This window comes from Anabrus simplex, chromosome 1 (assembly GCF_040414725.1).
Source record: "Anabrus simplex isolate iqAnaSimp1 chromosome 1, ASM4041472v1, whole genome shotgun sequence".
NCBI lineage: Eukaryota > Metazoa > Arthropoda > Insecta > Orthoptera > Tettigoniidae > Anabrus > Anabrus simplex.
Genome location: NC_090265.1, coordinates 988,763,360 through 988,784,596, shown reverse-complemented (window position 1 = coordinate 988,784,596; position 21,237 = coordinate 988,763,360). Strand labels below are relative to the sequence as shown.

Sequence of the window (21,237 nt, the reverse complement as noted above, 5' to 3'; positions counted from 1 at the left end):
CCCAGTTGTATCTTCCGACCCAATGTCTCACGCCCCAGGACACTGCACTTGAGGCAGCAGAGGTGGGATCTCTCGCTGAGTCCGAGGAAAAAAAACCAACCCTGGAGGATAAACAGATTAAGAAGAATGAAATTAATGTCTTTTAATCTTACAATAGCCTACGTTCAGTGGCGAATGAGCCCTGAAGTTCTATGTTTTATTTTCGTTATGAATCTCGAAGCATAATTATGCATATCCTAATAATTATCTTCATCAAAATCAGGCATTTTTTCGTCTTTGACTAAACCTAGTTGGGATTTCGGCACCTCTTTGGGGAAAATTTTATGTATTTGGTCCTGGTCATAATGTTCGTCAGTCGTATCAATCGTCACAATCCTTTTAACTGTTGTCGCGCTCTGTTGATTATAACTAGAAACTCTAATAGTTCACTAAACAGCTGGTAGGTAGCTCTTAAAGATATGGAACTTCGTGCAGCACCTGGCGGCAGCGTTGTTGCGTATAGAACCTCTTTACCTCTATCCTCTTTGCTCTTGACTCCCTTGCTGCAGTAGATGCGAAGGGACGTGTAATAAAAAAAATAAAAAAAGAACACATACAGAGAACGGTTCTCGTATAGACATTATTGATTGCTAGTGAATTATTAATATCCTTGGTACTCGTAGGCTGTAAAGCATCAATGTACCGCAAGTTTAAGAGTTCAATTTTTGCCGAATTACAAATTGACGACCAATCAGGTTTCGAACTTCGTAGCACGCCATCTGTCTATTTTGGTTCGCTAATCATCCAAAAAAAGTGCATCCATCTTGATCTTCGTGAGTCAACGTGGAATGGAACTGATTAGACAAGATTTTGTGTAATTTTGAAATTTTGGGGTGTGAATTAATTTGCAACTGTAGTTATTCTCAAACTGGAGTCCTGGGCGTCTTCGATGCAGGCGCAGCAAGTGCAACAGCAAAGCCAGCATCAGCAAATTACTGGTGCCAATGTCATTCTCAAAATGAATGATATCCAGCAACTTTCCACAGTTGGTGAGTGCATAAGTAATGGATGTCATATACTTATTCCCTCCCTATTATATGTTGATAATTATACAATTTTATGTGGGATCAAATGTATGAATAATAGTTGCTTTGTGTGAGGACATCAGGTTCGGCTCTAACACGGTGTTGACCGACTGTTTCAGAATTAGGACTCCCGAATGGTTACATATAATTATATGACACTTCTACAAAACATTAAACTTTGATTAATCCTATCAATATTCAGTAAGCATTGTAATTATAAGGAACTATGCACCGTTATTTCATCTTCAGTTAATTTTTTTGAGAGGTTCTATATTTTCTGTTACTTATAAATTGTAATTGCATGGTACCGTAGTTCTGAAAAGTTAGATCTGTGGCTCTTCATTGTTTTGTTCTGTTTTGTATTCGAAAAATTCAGAGTACTGTTATATGAATCCTGTGCCCAAAGTAGTAAAGTGTGTTGGTGTGTGTACGGAACGGCACCTAAACCTCTTAACTTTATTCCTATTTTCTTCTGATGTATAAACTTTTACGTGAAGTTATATTCATGAAAGGTTATGTAGCATTCGTTCGTTGGACTGTTGTTATAATGTGTATTACAACATAGCTCCACTCTCGCGTTTCTTGTGAGCAGGGTGTAATTTTTTTTTCATACTCTTCTGGTTCCTTGGAATTAATTTATTAAACATTAGTCCTAATTAGCATGGTCTAGGCCTAATTAAGTTGTTATTTCAATTTTAACATTTTTGCTGATTAAGGAAAATTGTGCCAGATGACAGGGTAATCTCGGCTTGATTGCTGGGAGATTCTCAGTTCAAGATTTGACTGGGATAAAAGTATGCCAGAGGAGTAGCAATACAGAAGCATTATCTTCATTGAAATATTATAATGCCCCAGACACATAGACCTGCAGGGAGTTAATAAGATGTCCCAAATTCTTGTTTACAAATTGACTGTGTACCTAGGTAGCCTATAAGCTATAGGCCCTAGCAAAAGTAATTTGTAATAAATTATAGTCTACCATTTTGGGTCTGTATATTATGAGGATGCAGCTAATTTAATTCAGGTACTGTTCTTTTTTTTTTCTCTCCAACTTTCCATGCACCAGTGCTTGGCCTTGCAAGTTCTGTAAATGAAAAACCTGTAGAGATGGTTGATGAATTTGGTGTCAATAGCTAGTGCCTCATGTTGAGATAGATACACTTCTTTCATATCTTGCCCAGATGGAGTCATATCAGCCAAACAATGCAATAGAAATACTCTTTGTTAGTAGGAAAAGTGATTTTAACTTGATGTTACACCAGTGTCCGTTTACGATTCCTCTTAAGGGAGCCTTCACGACTACCAATGTTCATACCTCACAGGGATCATCTAGAAAGGTATTAAGTAGCGAGTTGGCGGTTAGCGGCACGTGGCTGTGAGCTTGCATCCGGGAGATAGTGGGTTCGAATCCCACTGTCGGCAGCCCTGAAGAGGGTTTTCCGTGCTTTCCCATTTTCACACCAGGCAAATGCTGGGGCTGTACCTTAAATCCAAGGCCACTTCCAACTCCTAGGCCTTTCCTCTCCCATCGTCGCCATAAGATCTCTGTGTCGGTGCGACATAAAGCCACTAGCAAGAAGAACAACAAGGGATTCAGTTAAGTGAAAATGTAGTAAGCAGTTTGTCATGTGCTAACAACTTGGTCTTAATAGCAGATTGTGCCGAAAGCCTGCAATCTAATATCTCAGAACTTGAAAATAGATGTAATGAATGTGGTATGAAAATTAGCTTTTCGAAGACTAAATTGATGTCAGTAGGTAAGAAATCCAAGAGAATTGAATGTCTGATTGGATATACAAAGCTGGAACAGGTAGAAAATTTCAAGAATTTAGGATGTGTGTACTTTGAGGATGGTAGTATGGTGAGATTGAATCAAGTTGCAGTAAAGCTGATGCAGCAAGTGTAACAGCCATGAAGGGTAGCCTACTCAGAATGAGGAGGTAAAGGCTAAGTTAGGAATGAACATGATGGATGAAGCTGTACGCATAAACCGGGCTTCAGTGGTGGGGTCATGTGAGGCGAATGGAGGAGGGTAGGTTACCTAGGAGAGTAATGGACTCTGGGCCCTGTTTCATAAAACTAACTAATAATATTACCTAATGGCATTGGAACTCATAAAAATAATTATTAGTAACCAAATTCTGTTTCATAAAGATTTACACATGACTAAAATAAATATCTTCACTCATAATATTAGGCTAGTTCATTAGTCAGCTGATACAAATGGAGGTTAGAATTGGTCTGTTGCATATGTTCTTGGTTTGTGCTTGTTCCTAGCAGTAAACTAGTGCTTGACTACAACCGGCTATTAATTCATATGCCAACAATTATTGGGCTAACAAGGCGATAGGCTGGCTCACTTGATATTTTCATTGTTGTGACTTTGATTCATATGAAAATGGTTAATAGAAGTAAAATTAATGTGAAAAGAGTGTTTATTTGCAGAAAGTGATTGAGTTAAAGTGTCAACTTTTCGCAGCCATTTGCACACAATAACCCTCCTTTTTCTTTTTCTTTTTTATTTTTCGCGCTCTTGAAAATTTCTTTTGAGATGGACTAGCAAAATCATGATTTACTACCCTCCATGGGTGGGGGCGGTAGAAGTAGAATAAGACCTACATCCCCTGCCTGTCGTAAGAGGCAACTAAAAGGGGCTACAAGGGCTCTCAACTTGGGAGAGTGGGTTGGCGACCACGGAGCCCTGACCTAAGTCCTGGCATTGCTTCCACTTGTGCTAGGCTCCTCACTTTCATCTATCCTATCTGACCTCCCCTCCCCTGTGAACCATGTGACCTTGCCGCAGTGGGGAGGCTTGCGTGTCCCAATGAAGCAGATAGCCGAGCCGCAGGTGCAACCATATCGGATGGGTATCTGTTGAGAGACCAGTCTAACGAACGGTTCATCGAAAGGGGGGTAGTAGCCTTTCGGAAGTTGCAAGGGCTGCAGTCTGGATGATTGACTGATATGGCCTTGTAATAATACTCAACATGGCTTAGCTGTGTTGATACTGCTACACGGCTGACAGCAATGGGGAACTACAGCCATAACTAACTCCCGAGGACATGCAGCTCTCTCTGTATGAATGATGTACTGATGATGGCGTTCTCCCGGGAAAAATATTCCGGAGGTAAACTAGTCCCCCGTTCGGATCTCCGGGTGGGGACTACACGAGAGGGGGCGATCATCAGGAAGATGGATACTGACATTCTGTGAGTCGGAGCGTGGAATGTTAAAAGTTTGAATTGTTGTGGTAGGTTAGAGAATCTGAAAATGGAGATGGAGAGACTAAAGTTAGATGTAGTTGGTATAAGTGAAGTACATTGGCAGGAAGAACAGGATTTTTGGTCAGCCAAGTACTGAATTATCAACACAAAATCAAATGGGAAATGCAGGAGTTGGTCTAATAATGAATAAGAAAATAGGGCAGCGGGTAAGCTACTACGACCAGCATAGTGAAAGAATTATTGTCGTCAAGATAGACACGAAACCAATGCCCACCACAATAGTGCAGGTCTATATGCCTACTAGTTCAGCGGATGATGAGGAAATCGAAAGAATATATGAAGATATAGAAGATTTAATACAATATGTAAAAGGTGACGAGAATCTAATGCAGTGGTAGGCCAAGGAAGAAAAGGTAATACAGTAGGAGAATTTGGATTGGGACAAAGGAACGAAAGAGGAACTCGGCTGGTTGAATTCTGTACTGATCATAATTTAGTCCTTGCCAATACTTGGTTCAAACACCACAAATGACGGCTGTATACGTGGACGAGACCTGGAGACGCTGGAAGGTATCAAATAAACTTCATAATGATTAGGCAGAGATTCAGAAACCAGGTGTTAGACTGCAAAACTTTCCCAGGAGCAGACATGGACTCTGACCACAACTTGTTAGTCATGAAATGCCATCTGAAGTTGAAGAAAGGAAAGAATGCAAAAAGATGGGATCTAGACAAGTTGAAAGAAAAGAGTGTGAGGGATTGTTTCAAGGAACATGTTGCACAAGGGCTAAATGAAAAGGCTGAAGAAAACACAATAGAGGAAGAGTGGATAGTCATGAAAAATGAAGTCAGTACGGCTGCTTAAGAGATGTTAGGAAGGAAGAAAAGATCAGCTAAGAATCAGTGGATAACTCAGGAGATACTAGACCTGATTGATGAACGACGAAAATACAAGAATGCTAGAAATGAAGAGGGCAGAAAAGAATACAGGTGATTAAAGAATCAAGTGGATAGAAAGTCTATGAATATTAAGAGCTCAGATGGAAAGCCACTTCTAGGGAAAGAAGAAAAAGCAGAAAGTTGGCAAGAACATATCCAACAGTTGTATCAAGGTAAAGATGTAGATAATTTGGTTCTGGAACAAGAAGAGGCTGTTGATGCTGATGAAATGGGAGACCCAATTTTGAGGTCAGATTTTGACAGAGCTCTGAGAGACCTAAATAAGAACAAGGCACCTGGAATTGATGATATTCCCTCTGAATTACTGACTGCCTTAGGAGAAACCAGCATGGCAAGGTTATTCCATTTAGTGTGTAAGATGTATGAGACAGGAGAAGTCCCATCCGATTTTCGGCAGAATGATGTTATACCTATTCCCAAGAAAGCCAGTGCTGACAGTTGTGAAAACTACCGCACCATTAGTTCAGTGTCTTATGCTTGAAAAAATTTTAACACATATTATTTACAGAAGAATGGAAAAACAAATTGAAGCTGAGTTGGGAGATCAGTTTGGCTTCAGAAGAAATGTAGGACCACGTTAAGCAATCCTGACTTTACGTCTGATCTTAGAGGATCGAATCAAGGACGACAAGCCCACTTACATGGCATTCGTAGATCTAGAAATGACATTCGATAACGTTGATTGGACGAAGCTATTTAAGATTCTGAAGGTGATTGGGATCAGATACCGAGAATGAAGAATTATATACAATCTGTATAAAAATCAGTCTGCAGTTGTAAGAATTGAGGGCTTTGAAAAAGAAGCGGCAATCCAGAAAGGAGTGAGGCAAGGTTGCAGTTTGTCACCCCTCCTTTTCAATGTTTACATAGAACGGGCAGTAAAGGAAATCAAAGAGGAATTAGGAAAAGGAATCACAATCCAAGGAGAGGAAATCATATCTTGAGATTTGCCAATGATATTATTTTATCTGAGACTGCAGAAGATCTCGACAAGCTGCTGAATGATATGGACGAAGTCTTGGGTAAGGAGTACAAGATGAAAATAAATAAGTCCAAAACAAAAGTAATGGAGTGCAGTCGAATGAAGGCAGGTGATGCAGGAAATATTAGATTAGGAAATGAAGTCTTAAAGGAATAATGGAATGTCGTATGGCTTTTAGTGCCGGGATATCCCAGGACGGGTTCGGCTTGCCAGGTGCAGGTCTTTCTATTTGACTCCCGTAGGCAACCTGCGCATCGTGATGAGGATGAAATGATGATGAAGACAACACATACACCCAGCCCCCGTGCCATTGGAATTAACCAATTAAGGTTAAAATCCCCGACCCGGCCGGGAATCGAACCCGGGACCCTCTGAACCGAAGGCCAGTGCGCTGACCGTTCAGCCAACGAATCGGACATCTTAAAGGGAGTAGATGAATATTGTTACTTGGGGAATAAAATAACTAACGATGGCAGAAGTAAGGAGGACATAAAATGCAGACTAGCACAAGCAAGGAAGAGCTTTCTTAAGAAAAGAAATTTGCTCACTTCAAACATTGATATAGGAATTAGAAAGATGTTTTTGAAGACTTCCTTGTAGAGCGTGGCATTGTATGGAAGTGAAACATGGACGATAACTAGCTCAGAAAGAAAGAGAATAGAAGCTTTCAAAATGTGGTGTTACGTAAGAATGTTGAAGGTGAAATGGATAGATCGAATCACGAATGATGAGATTCTGAATCAAATTGGTGAGAGGAGATCGATTTGGCTAAATTTGACAAAAAGAAGAGATAGAATGATAGGACACATCTTAAGACACCCAGGACTTGTGCGGTTGGTTTTTGAAGGAAGTGTAGGTGGTAAGAACGGTAGGGGTAGACCAAGGTATGAATATGACAAGCAGATTAGAGCAGATGTAGGATGCAGTAGTTACGTAGAAATAAAAAGGTTAGCACAGGATAGGATGGCATGGAGAGCTGCATCAAACCAGTCTGTGGACTGATGACTCAAACAACAACAACATCTGATCTCCCTTGTTTAACTCTTGTTCTTTTCTGACCCTGATGGTATTAGGTTGCGAGGCGTAGAGAGAGTTTCATTTTCACGCCCTTCATGGCCCTTACCTTCATTTTTCGAAGTGTTGGATCACTTCCATTTTTCTATCTGATTAGTGTAATAAAGAGGATGGTTGCCTAGTTGTAGGCTACTTTCTTTTAAAACAATCATCTCCATCACCATCTTGGTTTACTGGTGGTGTAAGCCAAGATTTTAAAGGATAGATGGAGTCTCCGAGTAGAACTGCACTAGGGAAACAAAATGATACTGTGTATCGCTACCAATCCGTGAAGTGCAATGTGAAGCTGCTGTTTTGAGGTTATGCTTCATTCCTTGCAGTGGAACATTCTATTACCAATCCTATCAAGCAAATACTCGAAACTTCTGTAATCTAACCTAAATCTCTCATTGTATTCATATGTTTGTTACATACCACTACAGCCTGTTTTTGGCCTAACATTTATTGAACAGTGAATAGGGCCTACCTACACTCGTTCCTCATCACTATTTCAATCAGAGTCGATCATTTCACACTGATCTCACGATTTTGTGCCGAAATGTTAAAATATCACTCACTTTGGTTTCACTAATAATACGGAATATATGAGTCAAAATACACTAATGAAAATAATCCCAATAATGTGAGTAATTTTTATTAGTCATGTTGTCTATGAAACAATTTACTGATATTATTAGCTAATAACTTTATGAAACATAATACTAATACTATTACTTAATATTATTGGTTTCTTACTAATAGTGTTAGTGAAAGATGTTTAATGAAGCAGAGAAGTAGAGGGAGACCAAGACGATGACAGTTAGACTCTGTTTCTAATTATTTAAAGATTGGAGGTATAGAACTAGTTACAGATACAAGGGTTGTGGTGACGGTTTATAAATTCACTGAGGCTTGCAGACTGAACTCTGAAAGGCATGACAGTCTGTAATGAAGATTTGAAGGGCTCCTCCGAAAAATGTTCTATAATCCATTTCAGTAATTGTACAGAAGCGGCATAAAACTAAATAATGCAACCAAAGTCACATGTTTGGATGTTTTATTGAATAATTTACAATTACTGGTGAACAAAAACGTTAGTAGTGTGCCACTCAATTATTTTACAAGTATTAGGCCTATATGTCTAAGTGTGTGTCCAAAATAGCAAAAACGTTGGATATCCATACATCAATACTTTACTCACTTTTTTGTTTTTACTATTGCTGTTGGCTTTACGTCGCACCAATGTAGATAGGTGTTATGGCGACGCTGGGACAGGAAAGGCCTAGGAGTTGGAAGGAAGCAGCCATGGCCTTAATTAAGGTACAGCCCCAGCATTTGCCTGGTGTGAAAATGGGAAACCACCGAAAACCATCTTCAGGGCTGCCGACAGTGGTATTCGAACCCACTATCTCCTGGATGCAAGCTCACAGCCGCGTGCCCTTAACCGCACGGCCAACTCGTCCGGTGCTTTACTCACTTATTCCCATGGCAAATTGAAGAAGTCTCTGAACTGAGGTTCAAGGAATTCACACATGCTTGTAAGTCCTTTTTTCTTCTCTTTCTTAATGATCAAAGGCTCCTGGTACATGGGACCACAATACAATTACTATGTTCCTTTTTTTTTTGTATGAAAATTTTCAAGAGTAGCTTAGCTATGATAGAAATGGTAGGCTATATTAACAACTGACCGGCTGCAGGGTCTTTTTTTAGGCTGGCTCCATGTGTCAGGGGAACATGCACAGAAGGCGATAGCGCGGCTCGGTGACTCATTTGCCGAAGGATGTATTGCTTCATGACCGGCTAAGATGATCTAATGCAGTACGGTAGCGATAACCATTGCTTCACAGCAATAGTTTAGTTTTAACATCTCTGGTATTGGTAGTGTGTTCAGTGTGTTCACTTCAAAATGTAGTAATTTCTGTAAGAATACTAAAGCAATCATGTGTAATCACAGCGTGTATTCATTGTGTTGTGCTATGTGAAGCATTCTGCATATACAGAGTGCTGCTTTCGATTCATTCGCAAATTTCCTGTCATCATCCCTCCCCATAGGAATACGGTACGTAAATTAGTAAAGAAGTTCGGGACCACTGGGTCCATTCTTAACAAGAAATCACGCAGGAGACGAACCGTATCAACAGAGGAAAACGAAATAGGAGCTCTCTTGGAAAGAACTCCAACAAAATCCCTGTTGCGTCTCGCCGCACAAGCTAATGTGTCATTATCGTCTGCCCACAAAGCAACAAAACTGTTGAAAGCAAAACCGTACAAACCCACCCTTGCCCAATATTTAAGAGGATCTGACAGTTTAGCTAGGGTTCGGTATTGTAACTGGTTGCTTCAGTCAGTTCACGGTGGGTATGTTGACCCACAACTTTTTATGGTGATGAAGCTTGGCTACACTTAAGTGGCTATTTAAATATTCAAAACAATCACTACCGGTGTGCAGAAAACCCCCACCAGCTGCATGTCTGTCCACTTCATGATGTAAAGATAGGAGTTTGGTGCGCTATAAGTGCTCACAGAATTATAGGACCTGTGTTTTTCTGTGAAACAATAAATGCTGATCGAAATATAGACCTCATTCTCCAATTCCAGCCCTATTTGGGGAGGATTTCCCAGCCGAGCGTTCTTGGGAAGCAGCCTTCCCAGGCAACATCAGCAATAATGCACTTTCGGTCCTTGTGCTGTTAAAACTCGAGTTTCTTTAGCGATTATCTTTTGTTGCTGGCTTTGACTTATCGATGCGTTTTCAATACTGCTGTTCTGTACAAAACTCTGTGGAGCGATCCGCACGGCCGGTTGGGTTTCGAATTGATAGCTTGTGTCATGATTTGAATATCGATATCGGTGGTTGTCTTGAACAAACTCTTAGCGAGGTACCTCCGTGGTTGGTTCCGCAACCGGATATACGTCTAGATCTGCCCCGTGGACCCAAGGTGAAAACGGATACCTCCATTTATTGGAGGTATTTCCAGGACTTCGTTCACCAATATCCAGCTGCGAGACATACCTTCACGGATGGTTCAAAAATCGGAGATAATGTTGGTTGCTCTTTCGTCATTGATGACATAAGCACGAAGATCTCGCTTCCTAGAGTATGTAGCGTGTATACTGCAGAGCCTTACACCATCTTAGAGGCTCTGCAGTTTGCACTGCGTGACGAAAGAAGCCACTTTCTTATGCGTACCGATTTGTTAAGCTCTCTGCAGTCTATTGAAACCTGTTTCTCGCAACACCCACTGGTACAGCAGATACATGATCTTCTAGCCAGATTAAGGGATGCTGCCACCAGAATCACTTTTGCATGGCTTCCAAGCCACGTTGGGATTGCAGGAAACGAACTTGCGGATGAAGCTGCAAAGGAAGCTGTACATTTACCTCCAAGACCTGTCAATATACCTGCTGAGGATATTTGTTCTCAGCTACGTCAAACCATCTTGGCGTCCTGGGATTCGGAGTGGCTAGCTATCCGAACTCCCAACAAGCTGAGAGCAATTAATGAGTCAACTACTGTGTAGCGGTCCTCTTTCCGGCCTTCACGGAGAAAGGCCATAGTATTGTGTAGGCTGAGGATAGGTCATTTAGATCTACGCATCCTTATCTCCTAAAGAGGAAAGACCCCCCCCCCCCAGTGTGTTCTTGTCGTGCCGACTTCACTGTGGCCTGCATCCTCACAGAGCACGCCGATCTCTCTGGCCTAAGACGGAGCCTCGGCCTGCAGGAAACACTCGAGCGCATACTAGCCGATGATGCAACTACTGCTGATCTTGTCATCCGCTTTATGTGCGACAGTGGACTTATCAAGGGTTTATAAATTACAAGTGTAATGTTACTCAGAGAACGTACGTTCCCTTTTGTTTTGTTAGTAATTTTTTCGGTCTAATTCTATAATTGTTTTTTATTATTTTGTACTGCGATTCCAAATTCCTTTCTTGAATAAATAATTTTGTTTTATATTTTAAATTTTTTTCCCACTTATTTGTTCAGAGAGGATGATTACCTCCTTGTACTTCCTCTTAAAACAAAAATCACCACCACCACCACCATGTCCAGTGATGTTCATTATAATTTACTGCATTCAACATTAGTGACATGCTTTCATAAGTTTCTTTCATAGCGACTGAATGAACCATTGGAATGGAAGATTTTGTATTGCCATTGTCTAATAAAACTACTTATAAGCTTAGTTTTGATTAATCGATGAACAGTCTCCATTCTTCAAGATTGTATTAAATATCTAATTCATCCCTTAGCCCGATCACATTTTGCACGCACAAACAGAATTTTTAATTGTAAAATAAGTAGTCAGCTTATCATTTTGTTTTGAGAACACTGAAAACTTATCTCTTGCTAATAAGTTCCATTGTTGTAATGTAGAACATAATAGTTCAACATGTTGCTTGGAAAGATCTAAATCCCTAACTAGATCATTACGTTCTGCCTGTCTTATCAGATGAGGTGTTTTATGATGTTCGGGAATGTAGGTAGGATTAGCGGAATTTGAAGAGTAGCCTGAGGATTCTGATTGTTCTTGTTCCTCTGGAATGACATAATCTTCCCCACTGGGGGAAGAGATAGGGATGGGAAGCTCCGGACAATGTGGCACGGGTCTTGTGACTGATAAGTAAACTCGTATCCTCATCCCGAGGTGGTGCAACTCTTTTCAGGCACACCCCCAATGGAGGTGAGCTGCATGTACCATTTCAATCACCAGTCCTCCTGCCATTCTCAACACGTTGGCTGCCAGAGCGGTACATTGTACCGCTGAGTGAGTGTCTCATGAGGCCACGGCGGTACAAAGTACCGCTGACAGGTGTTGCTATTTGACTTTCCCTGCCAGGCCGGCGGACCGCTGAGCCGTTGAATTTGCTATGCTAGCTTACCGCTATGACCTCGGAGCAAATCCTGGCGTGCTTGGATTCCAAAATATAGTCTCTATTTTTTAATTAATCCAACCTCCTTTTATTGGCAATATTTGAGTATTTGTCCAATCAGTTTAGCCATGCGCTTAGGTATGCCGGGTTAGCTAACTCGCAAGCTCAAGATTTTGGAGATCGTGGGCGTGAATACTACTGTCGGGAAACCTGGTTATGGATTTCTATGATTTCCCATTTTTACCCCAAGCTTATGCTTACCTAATCAATAGGCCACACTGATTCCTTCCAAATTGTTGCACCCATACCTGAGCTGATTTCTACGGTTATCGCCCCCTCTAGGGACTCCATGACCTTGACGTCGGTGTGGGGGCTTGTGTGCTTGTTGATCCCGAGGGCTGTGCCAGCTCAGGGTTTCCCATGCTGGATTGGCCTCGGTGTAGGGCCAGACTAAAAAGGTGTCCCCCGAGTTGCTTGATAGGTGTCTGTGCTCTTTATTCTTCATCACTATTTCTACCCTTCTATTCTCACCTTCTTTAATTTCATTCCTCTTCCTGTCTGGCCACTCTCTCTGCCTCGGGTAGATTAGGTTAGAACGGAGGTTTTACCCTCCCCCAATCACAAGTTTCGGGTCGTGGCGAGGTGATGCATGGCTACTGGGTGAGTAGTTCCTAGCGACCCCCTCCAGATACCGGGTGCCCTCTGGAGTATATAGCCTTGCCTCCGGTAAATCTCCTTGGCTCTGCCAGAGGTCGACCTCATATTTCCGTGAGTACTCGTGGGACCAAGAAACGGAACCTCTCTCTTCTCTTTCAACAAATTCAAAGGGGGGCACCCTTCAAAAAACGGCGTCAAAAATAGGCAAGAAACGCAACCGGTATACTCCAGTTCCAGTGGATTATGTAAGTGACGAATGTCTTCCTCGATTCCTGGTTGCTTCCAGGGTCGATTGTAAGAGTTTTCTTGATGAATGTCCTTTCATGATCAGCAATTCCATCGAAGAAATTGTTGCTGTTGAAGTCGACGAGATGCGCAAGCTCCGCGATGGATCCGTACTTATCAAGACATCTACGGCTGAACAATCCAGACGGCTACTTGAAGCCAAGTTATTCGGAAAGGTAGAGGTGAAAATCGAGAATCACCAAACCCTTAACTCCTGCTAGGCAGTTACATTCCACAGGGATTTGGTTAAGTCTTCCGATGATACGATGATCCGGTACCTAGCACGTTGGGGTATAACCGACATGAAGAGGTTGAAGAGGCGTGTGGGTGATAAGCTACTCGATACGGGTGCTTTCATCCTTACCTTCGACGCTGAGACCATACCTGAACGGATAAAAGTGGCAATGTATCGCTTGACTGTTCGTCCATATATTCCGGCACCAATGAGGTGCTACAACTGTCAAAAGTTTGGCCACACCTCATTGCGATGTACAGGTTCGACGACCTGCAAAGCGTGTGGGAAGTGCGAGCATGCTGGGGTTGAATGCACACCACCACCTGTGTGCGTCAACTGCCCGGGTGCGCATGCTCCTATCTCCAAGGAGTGCCCCACATTCAAGCAGGAGAAGAAGATCCAGGAGATAAAAACTCTGGATAACTATCTTATCCAGACGCCCGGAGGAAGTTCAAATCCATGGCTGCTACGGTCCTCTCCCGAATAGACTATGGAAGTGTGGCTTATGGCTCGGCATCAAAATCTACACTGAGCCTTTTGGACAGTATTCACCATAGTGGAGTAAGGCTGGCAACGGGTGCTTTCCGTACTAGCCCCATTCCCAGCCTACTCGCTGAAGCGGGAGTTCCACCCTTACGGATAAGGAGGCAGCAGTTACTCCTCACGTACTCTGCCAAAATTCGTGAAATGCCGCTACATCCAAGCTATCAATGCATCTATCGTACTCAATACCATCAGCGGTACCAAGACCGGCCGAAAGCCACACGGCCGGTTGGGTTTTGGATTGATAGCTTGTGTCATGATTTGAATATTGATATCGGTTGTCTTCAAAAAACTCTTAGCGAGGTACCTCCGTGGTTGGTTCCGCGACCGGATATACGTCTAGATCTGCTACGTGGACCCAAGGTTTATCGGAGGTATTTCCAGGATTTTGTTCACCAATATCCGGCTGCGAGACTTATCTTCACGGATGGTTCTAAAATCGGAGATAATGTTGGTTGCTCTTTCGTCATTGATGATATGAGTATGAAGATCTAGCTCCCGAAAGTATGTAGCGTGTATACTGCAGAGCTTTACGCCATCTTAGAGGCTCTGCAGTTTGCACTGCGTGACGAAAGAAGCCACTTTCTGTTGTGTACCAATTCGTTAAGGTCTCTGCGATCTATTGAAACCTGTTTCTCGCAACACCCACTGGTGCGACAGATACATGACCTTCTAGCCAGGTTATGGGAGGCTGGCACCAGAATCACTTTTGCGTGGCTTCCAAGCCACGTTGGGATTGCGGGAAACGAACTTGCGGATGAAGCTGCAAAGGAAGCTGTACTTTTACCTCCAAGACCAGTCAATGTACCTGCTAAGGATATTTGTTCTCAGCTACGTCGAACCATCTTATTGTCCTGGGAATCGGAGTGGCTAGATATCCGATCTCCCAACAAGCTGAGAGCAATTAAGAAGACAACTACCGTGTGGCAGTCCTCTTTCCGACTTTCACGGAGAGAGGCCATAGTTCTATGCAGGCTGAGGATAGGTCATTTACGATCCACGCACTCTTATCTCCTAAAGAGGGAAGACCCCCCCAGTGTGTTCTTGTGGTGCCGACTTCACCGTGGCCCACATCCTCACAGAGTGCGCCGATCTCTCTGGCCTAAGACGAAGCCTCGGCCTGCAGGAAACACTCGAACGCATACTAGCTGATGACGCGACTACTGCTGATCTCGTCATCCGCTTTATGTGCGACAGTGGACTTATCAAGTGTATATAAATTACAAGTGTACTGTTACTCAGGGAACGTACGTTCCCTTTTGATACGTTTGTAATCCTTTCAGCCTAATTCTATAATTGTTTTTTGTTTTATTTTGTACGTCGTTTCCAAATTACTTTATTGAATAAATAATTTTGTTTTTATATTTTAAAATTCTCTTCCACTTATTTGTTCAGAGAGGATGATTACCTCGTTGTACTTCCTCTTAAAACAAAAATCACCAGCACCACTACGGTTATCGCAATAAATATAGCATAAAAATGAGCGTATTTGTATTTTCTGAATTGACAACATTCTTTGACAACATACCAAAATTTTACATCACCGTTGAGCATTTGGCGTGGAGTAAACAGGAAATAAATATATTTCAAATTTAATTTGGTGAAGAGTTTTTTGAGTTGCAAAACGCAATAGATCAGTTTGACATGGACACTACTTACCAGAGATCTCATACTGAAGGGCTAGCGTCATTATTTTCCGAGTTCGAGAAGAAAACGGTTTCATTTTTATAACTAACCTCTCCGTTCACTGGTAAAATAACTTAGAAATATCTCCCAAGTATTTCACACACACCCTACTGTAAAAGAATGAGTGCCTTGCGATTGTAGTCCTAAGCGCTAGTAAACAAATCGTGGCACGCTCTGTTATCTACAATGTGCACTGTCAAGCGATGCAAGCTTCTGGTACCGCTAGACTGTACCCCTCTGGCCGTCTAGGCAAAACCATGCAGTGAACTTTTCTGTGGGGCCACGGCGGTACCTCGGGGTGCTGAGAATTTTTATTGTATTTCGTACGTAGATTGAACACTTTAAAAGTGAAATATCACTTCGAATTTTGCTTTACTGCTTATTTACTACATGCATAGTAGAAAAAATGCAGTGGCCACCGGAACATTTCTTGCTATGTGTTCTGGCAGTCAACGTGTTAAATTTCTGCCAGTACCGGTAATCGAACCTGGGCCCCCGAGGATGGCAGGTAATCACACTAACCGTTACGCTTCAGAGGCGGACTTGTGGCTGATGGCAGATTGGGATAATCAATGTTACCTTCAGTTTTCCTTGAAAATCCCTCTGTTGTGGTAATACAGAAGTAACAATTTTCCAGATAATTGATAGGCTTTCGCCAAATCATTGGAACAGCAAAAGACATGTTATCTTCCCTCCGCAAATACTATGTTAACTACACGTAACACACTACACAACACAGGTGTGGTGCTCAATTTTTATCTTGATCACCTATCGGTACTTTACAGCCAAAATACAAGTAATATGCTTTTCTTTTTACATTGTCTGTAATTGATCAACATTGTGATTTCAAAGTTAATTTCCCACAAACATAGCAGAAACTATTTGGAGAATTTTTGCAAGGACGACGATCGCAATCCATTTAATACTATTGCAGAATAAGTAGTACCGCTCGCAAAGCTTCCACAAAGCTTCTGAATTTTTCTTGTCCCACAATACAACAGCAAGCAACCGTATTTTCACAATACAACGGGAAGCAACCATTTTTTCTTTCCATTAGTCAGTTATAGCCGGATGTGCCTACCCTCCATGCAGACGCATAATAAGGGTGATGAGGGAATAAGCCACCGCAAAGGGTAACACTCATTCAAACCACAAAAGGGAGAGTGTGTTTCAAATGGTACTTTAAAAGAACAGAAATTATACATATTTGTGTAAAAGATCTATGTTAAAGAACATAACCTCTCTCAAAGTGGGTAGGTTTGAACACATTTTTATATTATTCATCATCTAAAAATATGAATTTATAGAAAATGTGACATGTCGGCAATTTTCCAAGGCCATATTTGTAATCAGGACATACAAATTGCCTAAAAATAGACATGGGCTTATGTCGTGTCAAGGAAATAAGGGGAATTTCTTTGTTTCGCAGAGAACTTTACTCTGCGTCATCAGAAGAAAGTCTTGAGTGTTCACGGGAAAGGCTTCTCAGGGAATGAGGTTTGAATTTAAACGTTATGAAAGGAGTGGAAGTGGTATGTTCATTCGTCACCAGATGGCCCACTGGATGCAATACAGTGCTAGCGTTCGAAGCGGAAGCTGATGGAACCATCAGAATCAGTCTGAGAGGATGTCGCATAACAACAGGAGTATACACACATGAAAGTATGATATAGATACAAGTCTGGAATGAAACATCTAGTGATGAGGAACGTACGGATTTGGAAAACACCGAAACAAAATTACAGTGGTGAAGGAACAGGGGAAGGTAACTACCTACGTAAAACCTTAATGGCTGGCAACACCATATTACTTAACTGATAGCCAGTGTCCCTGTTGAAATTGTTAAGATTTCTACGTATTTCCACAGCTTCCCTTATAATCCTGGACCTGTAGTGTCTAGTGTGGGTAAGAGCTCGAGCATCTTGTAACACGACATCATGTCCCGATGATAGAGCTTGCTCAGCTATTGCTGATTTGTCTGGTTGAGACGAATATTTCGTTCATGTTCCGTGGTACGAGTACCAATAAACCGGCATGTTTGGCTAATGTATAACTTGCCGCAAGTACAGGGGATTTTGTATACCCCAGGATGTAAAAGTGGGGACAATTTGTCCTTGGCTTTACCCAGACTGTGAGCAATTTTAATGACGGTACAAAACACGGTTTTTATATTGTGTTTACGGAGGACCTTGGCAATTCGATCTGTGGTGTTTGTGAATGTAAGGCCGGTAGGCAGTTCCTCTCACTTCGTCCTTCTGTGAGCTTTGCTTGGTTGTTTGTCTGGGATGCAGGGCTCTATGAATCTGCAAATCGCTGTAACCATTAACCTTGAATGCAACTTTCAGTGTGTTGTGAAAATACCTTCTTTTTGTGCTGGATGGTGGTGAGAATCTGTATGAAGATAGCAATTTGTGTGGGTAGATTTACGATATCGACGGTATGTCCTAAGGAGCCATGGAGATGTCCAGACCACAAATGTATCATCAACATACTTCCACCAAATCTTAGGTTTGACGGGTGCTGAAGCAATAGCCTCCTCCTCGAAATACTCCATAAAGAAATTAGTTACTACGGGCAAAAGTGGACTTCGCATAGCCACTCTGTCGATCTGTTCATAAAAATTCCCATCCCACAAGAAATAGCTGGAAATCATGCAGTGGTAAAAGAGCTTAGTAATGTCCTCAGGGAGCAGATGTTCAATGGGAGACATGACAGTGTCAACCTGCAGTTTAGTGAAAAAGGACTCCAAATCGAAACTCACCAAAAGTGCATTAGGTTGTAGGGTTATGGTTGACAACTTGTTGACAAAATACTGTGAGATCCTAACATATGATTCAGTACATCTGTGTGTGGCTGAAGCAATTTACTTAGGTATTTAGCCAGAGCATATTTATAGGAGAACCTATCGCACTAACAACAAGTCTGAGGGGAACATCTTCTTTATGGATCTTAGGAAGTCCATACAATTTATTTTACGTGGGCCCTCCCCATCACATTACCACAGGCTTCAGGAGTACCTCTGGCTCAACCTCAAAGACATTACCGACCTACGGTTCTGCAAGTTGTACTTGCGCCTTGCAGTACATACCCATGGCCAGTAGGTAGTAATGTTCGGTCTTTGAATGTTAAAAGCTTAGCGTAAAATCGTGAAAAATCGTATATGTATTCAACTATGGCAATCCACATCACATATGAGTGTTAAGCTATTAGCCCCAGTTAAGAATTGCTGGTACATCTAATACACTGAACGTATGTTGAACATTAAAGCTTGAAATTTTCTTCACGAAACGAAAACGAAAAATAATTCATGCAGTAGAGGGTTAAATTGGGAGCGGGTACAACAGCGTACCTTATGAGTCCCACATTTGTGTCTTAACTCCTCAGCCTCATCCGTAGGTAGTTTGTGGATGGCTGCCTCAACGGAAGTAATTAACTCGTCAGTGGGAATTTTAGAGAGAGCGACAGCAAAATTAAGACCCCTAGCTAGAACTGCTGTTTGGTTCTTGCCCAAGGATTTCTTGGAAAGATCGCCTGTTTTTGAGCTTGTTGGAGGAACTTAGATTTCTGTGCAGGGATTGTGGTTGTCTTTCGATCGCATTACTGCTATACAGGCTGAACGCAAATTCAACCAGATGTCATTCACACAGAAATAAATTCCTCAGACTAGCTCAAAAACATGCACGAACCCAGATGCTTGTAAAACTGTCGTTAATCTTTCCAAGAAATCCTTGGACGAGAACCAAACGGTAGTTCTAGCTAGGGGTCTTAATTTCGTTGTTGCTCCTTCTAAAATTCCCACTGACGAGTTAATTACTTCCTTTGAGGCAGCCATCCACAAATTACCTACGGATAAGGCTGAGGAGTTAAGACACAAATGTGTGAGCCTCGTGAGGTCCGCTGTTGTACCCGCTTCTGAACGGACCATTCTCTCAGCTGATACGGGTAAATCGACGGTGGTTATGGACACTGACGAGTATAAGAATAAGATCTCGGCTATATTGTCAGAGCCTGTTTACAGACTGAGCTCACCTGATCCTACCACTCGTCTGCCCAACGCCACCATGAAGCTCTTAAGGCAATCTTCCAAAAGAGGAGGCTAAACATCTGTCCCCGGGAGACGCAGTGCCACCTAGATTGTATGGACTTCGTAAGATCCATAAAGAAGATGTTCTCCTACATATGCTCTGGCTAAATACCTAAGCAAATTGCTTCAGCCATACACAGACATACTGAATCATATGTTAGGGACTCGCGGTATTTCGTCAACAAGTTGTCAACCATAACCCTTCAGCCTAATGCACTTTTGGTGAGTTTCGATGTGGAGTCCTTGTTCACTAAACTGCCGATTGACTCTGTCATGCCTCTCATGAACATCTGTTCCTTGAGGACATTACTAAGCTATTTTACCACTGCATGACTTCCAGCTATTTCTTATGGGGTGGGAATTTTTACGAACAGATGGACGGAGTGGTATGGGAAGTTCACTTTCACCCGTAGTAGCTAATTTCTTTATGGAGCATTTTGAGGAGGAGGCTATTGCTTCAGCATCCATCAAACCTAAGATTTTGTGGAGGTATGTTGATGATAGATACATTTGTAGTCTGGACAGAAGGTCCTGAGAAACTTCATCTTCACGGCTCCTTAGGACATACCGTCTAATCGTAAGCCTACCCACACAAATCGCTACCTTCATGCAGATTCTCACCACCATCCAGCACAAAAACAAGGCGTTCTCTCAACACTCACCAAGTGGGTCAGATTAATTTGTGAGCCATCAAATATCCAGGTGGAGATGGACACACTGAAAGTTGCGTTCATTGTTAATGTTAATTGCTCACAGTCTGGGTAAAACCAAGGACAAATTGTCCCTACTTTTTATCCTGGGGTATACAAAATTCCCTGTACTTGCGGCAAGGTATACATTGGTCAAATATGCCGTTTCATTGGTACTTGTATCAAGAACATGAACGAAATATTCGTCTCAACTAGCCAGACAAATCGGCAATAGCTGAGCAAGCTCTATCATCGGGACATGACGTGTTCCAAGATGCTCGAGCTCTTACCCTCGCTAGACACTGCAGGTTCAGGATTATACTGGAAGCTGTGGAAATACGTAGACATCCTAATGATTTCAACAGGGACACTGGCTATCAGTTAAGTAATGCGTAGTTGCCAGTCATTAAGGATTTACGTAGGTAGTACCCGTTCCCTGTCCCTTCACTATTGTTATTTCGTTTCGGTGTTTTCCAAATTTGTATGTTCCTCATCATCAGATGTTTCATTCCAGTCTTGTATCTGTCATACTTTCATGTGTGTGTACTCCTCGTGTTATGTGTGACTCCCTCTCAGACTGATTCTGATGGTTCTGTCAGCTTCCGCTTCGAATGCGAGGACTGTATCGTGTCCAGTGAGCCATCTAGTGACGAATGAACGTACCACATCCACTTCTATTATAATGTCTAAATTCAAACCTCATTCCTTCAGAGGCCTTTCTCGTGATCAGTCGAAATTTTCTTCTGATGATGCAGAGCAAAGTTCTCTATGAAATATAAAGAATTTCACCTTATTTTCTTGACACGGCGTAAGCCCCAAAACCTATATCCTGTCTATAAGTATGTGCCGTTAAAGCATCAATGTCAATACCTAAAAATAGTTATTCTTGTCCATGTTA

At 42.0% G+C, this 21,237-nt stretch overlaps 1 protein-coding gene across 1 annotated transcript in view; it reads left to right on the top strand.

Annotated features, from left to right (window-relative positions):
- Positions 1-509: 509 nt before the first annotated feature.
- sxc (O-linked N-acetylglucosamine (GlcNAc) transferase sxc) overlaps positions 510-21,237 on the top strand; it is a 378,462-nt gene continuing 357,734 nt past the window's right edge. Inside the window, exon 1 of the mRNA XM_067136873.2 lies at positions 510-1,028. Coding sequence (XP_066992974.1) covers positions 929-1,028 — 100 coding nt within the window. The 5' untranslated portion in view covers positions 510-928. The remainder of the gene's footprint in view (positions 1,029-21,237) is intronic.